General features: G+C 49.5%; 1 protein-coding gene across 1 annotated transcript in view; it reads right to left on the bottom strand.

Annotated features, from left to right (window-relative positions):
- CRAT (carnitine O-acetyltransferase) overlaps window positions 1-9,193 on the bottom strand; it is a gene marked incomplete at its 5' end in the record, with an annotated part of 46,297 nt that extends 37,104 nt beyond the window's left edge. Inside the window, 2 exons of the mRNA XM_015411404.1 lie at window positions 8,245-8,411; window positions 8,930-9,193. Of these exons, the coding sequence (XP_015266890.1) occupies window positions 8,245-8,411; window positions 8,930-9,193 (431 nt within the window). The remainder of the gene's footprint in view (window positions 1-8,244; window positions 8,412-8,929) is intronic.
- Window positions 9,194-9,465: the final 272 nt, after the last annotated feature.

Raw genomic sequence — 9,465 nt, 5'->3', positions numbered from 1 at the left:
GATTGGGGGGGCAAGGCGGGCGACGGAAGGCCGATGCCTCCGTTGCCCGGCCCTCTACAGAATCCACCCCCCAAACCTCCAGGTATTTCCCTCCTTAGAGCTGGCAACCCTACATTCCCCTCAGTGCCTGTTGGTAGGCAACTAAGCTTGGTCCTGTCACCTACTTTGGCCTTTGGGAGAAAACACATTGGGGCCAATCCTGATAGGGTTGCCAACTCCAGATGGGAAATTCCTGGAGACTTGAGGGATGGAGCCTGAAGAGGGTGAGGTTTGAGGAGGGGTGGGACCTCAGACAGGTACACTGCCATAGACTCCACCCTCCAAACCAGTCAGTCTCACATAGGGAACCATTGTTGCCAATCTCCAGGTGAGGGCTGGAGAGCACTCAGTATTACAACTGTTCTGCAGAAGGGAGGGCAGAAGTCAGCTGAAGTCAAAGGGGCAGATAATGGTAGGTTGGTGGCTAGCTGGGAAGGAGATGGGGTTGCCAACTACATGCTGACAAATTCCTGGGGATTTGAGGGGTGGAGCCTGGAGAGGGTGGGGTTTGCAGAGGGGTGGGACCTCAGACAGGTAGAATGCCATAGACTCCACCCTCCAAACCAGCCATTTTGTCCTGGGTAACAATTGTTGCCAATCTCCAGGTGAGGGCTACAGATTACTCACAATTACAACTGCTCTTCAGGTAGCAGAGATCAGTTCCTCTGGAGAAAACAGTGGACTCTGTCATTATACCCTGCTAAGGTCACCACAGCAAATTGACACTGTTTGCCCAAAGCCAGAGCACTGCCCCAGAGCCTCTTTCTAGATCCCGTTGTGTTGCTTTCACAACGTGCTTTACTGCTAGTTATAGGAATAATACAAGCATTTGAAACTGGATATTATTCCTTGATCGTTTCTGTTACTTTGTTGTACATAATTTCAACTGTTTGTGATTATTTGTGCAGTAAAAAACTATTTAAAAAAACAAACAAACATAATTTCCCTCTCCTTCTTTCCATCCCCACATCAACCTTGTGAGGAAGATACATCCAGGTGGGGCAGCCATGTTGATCTGAAGCTAGGCTTGCTAAGTCCCCCCGGGGGACGGGGAAACCCCCGCCCCAGAGGCCCGTTCCCCGCCGACAGTGGATTGGGCCCTGGGGGAACCCCACCCCCACGTGCATGTCACCAGGAAGTGACGTGATGACGCCGGGCACACTGGGGGCGGGGCCACGACCATCCACGGGAAAACTCTATGGTTTAGTCGTGGCCCCGCCCCCAGCGTGCCCGGCATCGTCACGTCACTTCCTGGTGACGTGCATGTGGCATGCTCAAGCCACAAGCCGGGAGTCCCCCGCTGCGGCGATTTTTTCACTTGGCAACCTTATCTGAAGCAGCAGAACAAGGCTGGAGTCTAGTGGCACCTTTAAGACCAACAGAGTTTTATTCCGGGTCTAAACTTTTGTTGTGCATGCACACTTCTTCAGAGACATTTCTTCAGATAAATTCAGGTGGGCAGCCATGTTGGTATGAAGCAGCAGAACAACGTTCAAGTCCAGTGGCCCCTTTAAGACCAACAAAGTTTTATTCCGGGTATCAGCATTCGTCCTTGCATCTGCCAAACAACTTTATTATGCTGTATGCTAATTTGCTGCTCACCCTCTACCTGTACGTATGGACTGGCAACGTCCGTTTCAATGTATCTGAAGAAGTGTGCCTGCACAAGAAAGCTTATGCCCTGAATAAAAGTTTGTTGGACTTAAAGGTGCCCCTAGACTCAAACTTTGTTCTTCTGAGGAAGGTGAGACGGATGGTATGTGACTGGCCCAAGGCCACCTGGCAAGCTTCCATGATGCATGGGGATTCGAACCTGGTTCTCTAGATTCTAGACTGACACTCTAACCATTACACCATGCTGGAGACTGATGTGGTTATTGTGCTCCTCACCCAATATAGAGGAAGGGGGGTGGAGTGACCCCTATTCTACTGAAACAGCATTCTCGAATCACCATCTCCAACATAAAGCCAGGGGGGAAACTTTAAATGACACATACGTCACTGAGGACTAGGATGTTAAGCAGTTTTGGTAGGTCAACAGCAGCCCTGTTCTCACAACCTCTGTTCCTCATTACTTGCGAGAGCCCGGCTACCAAGGGGACCCAGTTAGAGATGTAAAATTTCCAGACATTTTGAAGCTCGGAAAAAAACCCGTTTTTTTTTCTGGGTTTTTCCAGGAAAAAGCGGACATTTTTGGGTGAAATAAAACGTTACATAATCAATTTTCTTTTCTTTTTTCAATTTTTCCAAATTTTTGGGAAAAAGTAAAAAAGGCTTCAGGAGAAAAACGGGTTTCCCCCCCGAATTTTTCCGGTTCTTTTCTGGGCCTTCACATCTCTACACCCAGTGCATGAGAACTCTGGCATGCCGAAGGCTCCTCTTGACAACTGGCAAAGGAAGCTGGAGGGCACAGAAATCTCATGGCGTATGAAGGAGCCATCACTGCCAGTGTTCCCCCTAAGTTGAGTTAGTGCGAGCTAGCTCACAGGTCTTTAGCCTCCGGCTCACACATTTTTTGTCTTCGCTCAGGAAGGAGGGCTCCAGAGCAAACTGATTCATGCAGCAGCCCAATCGCTCGCTCACAACTTTAATGCCAGCGGCTCACCAAGCAGAATTTTTGCTCACAAGACGCCACAGCTTAGAGGGAAGAAGAAGGAGAGTCTTCTGAGCCACCTTCTCTCCCTAGCACCTAGTTTTCCCTAGAGGTTTGGGAGATGGGGACTGTAATGTACTCCGCCTTTTTTTCCTGGGCCTTCACATCTCTACACCTAGTGCATGAGAACCCTAGCATGCCGAAGGCTCCTCTTGACACCTGGCAAAGGAAGCTGGAGGGCACGGAAATCTCATGGAGTATGAAGAAGCCATCACTGCCAGTGTTCCCCCTAAGCTGAGTTAGTGTGAGCTAGCTCACAGGTCTTTAGCCTCAGGCTTGAGGTGGGGGGAGGGGGGTGCAGAGAAAGAAAGCAACTTTAACTTTAAATGTGTTCTCAAAGCCCCCCCCCCAGCCTACAAATATCATGGGTGTGTTTTGGTGGTGGTTTTTCTGGGCATATATACCGGCCTGCGAGCCGGCAGTTCTTTGTCTTGTTCTATCCTAATAAAAGTACTTTGCTGAAATCACTCAACGTTTCTCAGTACTTTTCAGGGACAGTCAGTCAGAGAGAGACCAGGGGAAATAAACCGCTGGGGAGACCAGCCAGCTGCTCCTCTCCACACACACACCCCAGAACTGTGCATAGGGATGTCTGCACGTACACAGATAGAGAACACCAGTCCTTCCATATTTGGTTGCCTGTTGCGGAAGCCTTCAGAATTCCCCAGAGACCAAGCTCTCAGGGGACAAGTTTACCCGACAGCCAGGTTTTTCAACGTTCCTGAGTACTGTATAGTCAGGCCCACAAATGGCCCACTGGCTTGTGCTTCCTGAACGGCAACTGCCTAGGCCAGGGGTCCCCAACCTTTTTGAGCCTGAGGGTGCTTCTGAAATTCTGACACAGTGTGGTGGGCACAGCCACAAAAGGGCTGCCACAGCTTATCAAAAAAAGCGCTGCCACAGCGTATTTCCAGCCACACAGTAAAGATCTCGGCGCTGTGGTGGCAGCTCCTGCCAAAGCAACGTCTTGAAAAATCTGCACGGCGAATCGCATCTCCAACGGCCAATCAGAAGTCTTGCTGGGCAAAAGCCTCACTGGGCCCCACCCACTTTCGAAAAGGGCTTGGTAGCCGCCAGGAAAAGCGACGATGGGTGTCATGCTGCCCAGTGGCCGTGTGTTGGGGACTGCTGGCCTGGGTCCTGCTAGCACAGGAGGGGAGAACCCTCGGCTACACAAAAATGTGAAAGTGAAGCAAGCAAAAGTACACCTGCACTCAAAAGACATGCTGGAAACCAACTCAAGGAACTTACTCTGTGAGAAGTGAAGAACATCTCCCTAATAGAGAGCTACTAGCCAACAACGTGAGTCAGAAAGCAAATGCCAGCCAATTCAAAGTAGGCCTGTTGCTGCCAAAAATTTTGGACTGGTTGCTACGACTACAAATTTAGTAATTGGCTTGCTCCTATTCAAGTACTTGCAATGGAACTGAAAGAGGATTTGACTAAGAAAAAAACAAAAAAGAAGCTATACTGTTTTAAAAAAAGAAACTAAGCTGAATCAAGAGGTTGACATCTTCCAACTTTATAAGACTTCTTACTCATGAGGAAGACTGGTGAAATGAGTGTAAAAACCGGTGTGCTCATCGAGGATATGATTATGTTGGACTATGCTTTGCCCATGCCTGAATTCTTTTACCATATTGTAAGATTAATAGCTTCACAAATTGATGCTCATAGAATTATTAAATGTGTCATTGTTAATTTTACCACAGTGGTTTTTGGTCTGTTGGCATGTATCTGTACACTGTGACCCCTTCTCTGGCTTTTTTGGCTAATTGGTAGCAGCATTTAACTCCACACTCTGGGCAGTATCCTTTGTGGAAGCAATGAGTCAGTTTCATGCTGCTTGCATCCACTTCAGCTCCGCTCTTGCATCTAGACCTTCGGACCCCCTGGCTTTGGACTTGGCTCTGTGTTCCTGGCTCCTGACCCTGGCTTGGCTTTAGACTTTGCACCGTCTTCTTGGCTCGTGACCTTGGCCTCTTCCGGACCGTACGGTGTGTCCACAAGGGCACCTTAATTGTATTTCATTCAAGTTAGGTCCCTTATTGCTATTATTGCTAAGTTCTATTTATCTCTGGTGCATTTTTACACCACCCTTCCTCCTATAGCTCAGGGCGGTGTCCATAATTCTCCCTTTCCCATTTTATCCTTGTTAACAGCCTTGTGAGGTAGGTTAGGTTGAGACAGTATGACGTGGTGGTTAAAGTGTCAGACTATGACATGGGACAAGCAGGCTCAAATCACCCCTTCTGCCCTGGAAGGCAGCCAGGCGATATAAGAAGATAAGAGAAGCCATGTGGGATCAGGCTAATGGCCCAGCCAGCCCAATTTGACTTGCACCCCAGCCTGTGACAGATTGCGTCCACCCCAACATACTCGCTCCACAAGATGGAAGAAGGGGCAAGTGGTGGCTCTAAACTGCTGACAGACCTGCTCAACCAGGTGCAGCACCTCACGCAACTGGTTGCTCACCTGCAACAACAAATACAGCAAGCTGCCACCGCTGCCACTGTTGCGCCACCCAAATGCCCGGTAAGCCCACCTGAAAAGTTTGGTGGCAATGTGGAAGAGATTTCTGGCCTTTCTGGCACAGTGTAAACTCTACATTGAGCTGCGTGCTAGAGACTTCCCCAACAACGAAACCAAGGTGTGCTTCATCATTAGTTTGTTAAAGGGACTGGCAGCCAAATGGGCCACCCCCTTACTCTTGGCTCAGTCAGCACTGTTGACTGATTATACCGGTTTCCTTGCTCATCTGTCTACCAGCTTTGCTAACCCCCAGCAAGCAGCAGCAGCAAACAGAAAGATTCGGACACTGAAGCAAGGCAGAGTCTTGGTATGTGTAGGATTGCCAACTCCAGGTTGGGAAATTCCTGGAGATTTGGGGGTGGAGCCTGAAGACCAGTTGGGGGGAGGGACTTCAGCAGGGTATAACACTATAGAGCCCACACACCAAAGCAGCCATTTTCTCCCAGAGAAATGAGCTCTGCAGACTACAGTTGTCATTCCAGGAGATCTCCAGGCCCCACCTGGATGTTGGCAACCCTTCTTATGTGGAGTCAGAGACTGGTCCTTCTGGCTCACTTGACCACCCCGACTGGCAACTGCTCTTTGGGGTTCCGGGCTGAGACAGATCCTTCCCAATACCATCTATCAAGAATTGTTTAACGGCCGAGGACAGGCTGGGACTGAACCTGGGACAGTAATTTCCAGCGTAGAGCCACGGCCCCTCCCTGAAAGCATGAAAATAATTAATATTTTCCCCTTTCATTCCCTGTTACAACCCCACTCCAAACACCCAGCAAAGTGAGTGGGCACCCTTGATCCCCAACCTCACGCCTTTAAAGGGGCCCTCGCCCTTCATCAATTAAAGTTTTCATTTATTTCAAAAATAATTACACCCCACACACGAGACCAGCTTCCAAACCAAGCTGCAGTGCATCTGCAGTGCCAGCGTTTACCGAGAGGTTGTCCTACTTTGTTCAACACGGCTGACTCCCAAGTAAACAGACGTTGGCTAGCCGCCTGAAATCTACTGATCAAAGGCCGCAGCCCTGTCCAATCCCTCGCTTTATTTATTGGGGATCTGGCCTTGGCTTCCAAACGGGTCCAGGGGCTCAGCCCTGAACTCTTGCCAGCCAGCCGGCCTCGGACAGGGCACTGCTCCAAAGAGGAGAGATTCTTTCTACGCTGAGGCCCGCCTGATCTTTCCTTGGATTGGCTGGTATTTTTAGCACCGCTGGAGAACAGATGAAAGGCGACAGGCGCAACGGAGGACGGCCGAGTGTGGAAAAGGGGATCCTGTACAAAGGTCAGAGCTTCCCTTTCAGCAACAGCCGCAGAGATCACCCCAAGACTGGGGCAAAGGAAGAGTGATCGACAATGCGCCACCCAGGAAATCGACCGTACGGTGTGTCCACAAGGGCACCTTAATTGTATTTCATTCAAGTTAGATCCCTTATTGCTATTATTGCTAAGTTCTATTTATCTCTCTGGTGCATTTTTACACCGCCCTTCCTCCTATAGCTCAGGGCGGTGTCCATAATTCTCCCTTTCCCATTTTATCCTTGTTAACAGCCTTGTGAGGTAGGTTAGGTTGAGACAGTATGGCGGTGGTGGTTAAAGTGTCAGACTATGACCTGGGACAAGCAGGCTCAAATCACCCCTTCTGCCCTGGAAGGCAGCCGGGCGATATAAGAAGATAAGAGAAGCCATGTGGGATCAGGCCAATGGCCCATCCAGCCCAATACTTTACATCACACAGTGGCCAAACCCCAAGTTCCATCAGGAGGTCCATCAGTGGGACCAGGAAACCCACCAGTGGGGCCCTGGGCCTGTCACATTCCCTCAGCTTACACTTACCTCACGGGGTTGTTATTGTGAGGAGAGGGGGGAAGAGGAGAGAATTACATGATAAGCGGGAGAAATTTATTTCTAAAAAGGTCACCAAGCGAGCTTCATCGCATGGTCGAATTTGAACCTGGGTCTTACAGATCTACGTCTGAGACCAAACTGCTTCTCCCGGGGCCAGCTCCAACTCTCGAAGTCTTCTCGAGATGGAATCTGTAGAACTGCATATGTCGATGAGTCTTGAATGTTCCCATTACGTTCCCATTCCTTTTCATTAATATGCAGGCTGCTCAGGCACATATTTCCAAAGTGGAAAGGAGGCGTATAAGTGACCCAGATAAATAAAACTGACATTGACAAAGTGTCCCAAAATTAAAAGGGGGAGGGGAACAGAAGCCTCAAAATCCTCGTAAAATGCAGTGTAACTGTACAAATCCAGCACCTTTGTTCTACTGCCTACTGATGCCAAAAATGTAGCAGGAATCAGAGAATCACAGAGTTGGAAGGGGCCATACAAGGCCATCTAGTCCAACTCCTTGCTCAACGCAGGATCAACTTCAAGCATCCCTAACAAGTGTTTGTCTAGCCATTGCTTGAAGACTGCCAGTGAGGGGGAGCTCACCACCTCCCTAGGCAGCTGATTCCACTGCTGAACTACTCTTACAGTAAAATTTTTTCCCTAATATCCAGCAGCTATCTTTCCACCCATAATTTAAACCCATGGTTGCGAGTCCTCTCCTCTGCTGCCAACAGGAATAGCTCCCTGCCCTCCTCTAAGTGACAGCCCTTCAAATATTTCAAGAGAACAATCATGTCCCCCTTCAACCTCCTCTTCTCCAGACTGAACATCCCCAAGTCCCTCAGCCTTTCCTTGTAGGGCTTGGTCTCCAGGCCCCTGATCATCCTCATTGTTCTGTACTCGCTCCATTCTGGCCACATCCTTGGAAGACAGACAGACAACACTCTGTTAGCATGGGCTTTCACTGCCCAGAATGACCACAGATTAAAGCTTGAAAACCATGACTACAGCTACCTTTTGATTCTTGGGGGAAAGAGGTTTTTTTTTAATATAAGAGCAGAAAAAACAGTGTCTGCATTCATGGTTTTCCAACTTCAATTTGGAGGCTTGCGGGGGAGAGAAAATACATACTGGCTGCACATTCTAAGACTGATAACCAAAAAACACAAACAGTGAGAACAGATCGTCAGATGTATCATAGAGGCTAGAAACCGGGAAGCTGGTATACCTCAGCTGGCCTTGCCGATCCTGAAAATCTTGCTTGGGCAATACCACGCCAGGACTCGAATGCACCACCACAGGGAGACGATACTCCAGGTATGCCGTTTTCAGCCACCAGTCCGAGAGCTGGGAAGACAAGAGGGGTTGATTTAATAGCCTAAGGTCAGCACGAAGGCAGGATCGAGGTTACAGTTTCTGGTGGTGAAGCGCAAGGGTACACAGGCAGATTCTGCAGTATTCGTACATTAAGGGATCCCCGGGTCAAAAGTCAGTTATAGATTGTTCAATCTTAGGTCTAGTTCACACACGCAAGGAAACCAGGGAGTACAACGTAAGGCACCACTTGAGACTATACATGGTAGATTTTAGCTTTGCATATTCCTTTTGAGCAAAATGCTACTTCCAAGTAGAAACAAGGCAAAAGACTCCACACCTTTGCCCTTTGCTGTTTTTCTATTTTCAGGGAGTGATTTTTCTTTTTTTTTAAATACAGGGGAACACTCCAATACCAGAACGTCACTCTCCACGAGCGGCTTGAAGCAGTGCAGCCCATTCGGCCACCTTCTTCTCCTGCACATATGAATCAGGCCCAAGCCACCCCCTTATTGTTCCGACCTCCTCTGGGACCCGAGCCGGCCACTCACCCAGTTCTCATGTTTCCGAGCCCTCCTCTCCAGCCCCTTCTGCAGGCGTTCCCCGACACCGCCCGGCCTCCGAAACTCCTCCACCAGCTGCCTGGTGTGGTTCAGCTCCTCCTCGCTGATGATGGGCTGCACCGCCAACAGGTAACGATCCAAGGTCTGCTGGAGTGGCGGAACTGGAAGGGACGGCAGGCCCTCTTGGTGGGCGAGGTATCTGCCTGGAAGCTTCCTCAAAGCCACCGGTTTCACCAAACTCGATGGCCTAGCCTGTGAGTCACAAAGCACACATGTCAGACTAGGGTTGCCATCCTCCAGGTGGGGCCTGGAGATCCCCTGGAATTACAACCGATCTCCAGACTACAGGGAGATCAGTGCCCCGGGAGAAAATGGCTGCTTTGGAAAGTGGAATCGATTTGTCAAGCTCAGCCCTAACGTTCGTTTCCTTAAGTTCTGCTTTCCCTTCGCTTGTCATGTTGAATTCCTGGGGGGGGGTGCGTGTTGTTGCAGTGCATGGGGGTAGTAGCCATCATCATTCCTTA

The sequence above is a fragment of the Gekko japonicus genome, unplaced genomic scaffold, assembly GCF_001447785.1.
Source record: "Gekko japonicus isolate JY-2015 unplaced genomic scaffold, Gekko_japonicus_V1.1 scaffold3008, whole genome shotgun sequence".
Classification (NCBI taxonomy): Eukaryota; Metazoa; Chordata; class Lepidosauria; order Squamata; family Gekkonidae; genus Gekko; species Gekko japonicus.
The sequence above is the reverse complement of the archived record's forward strand: the minus strand, read 5'-3'. Positions and strand labels throughout refer to the sequence as shown.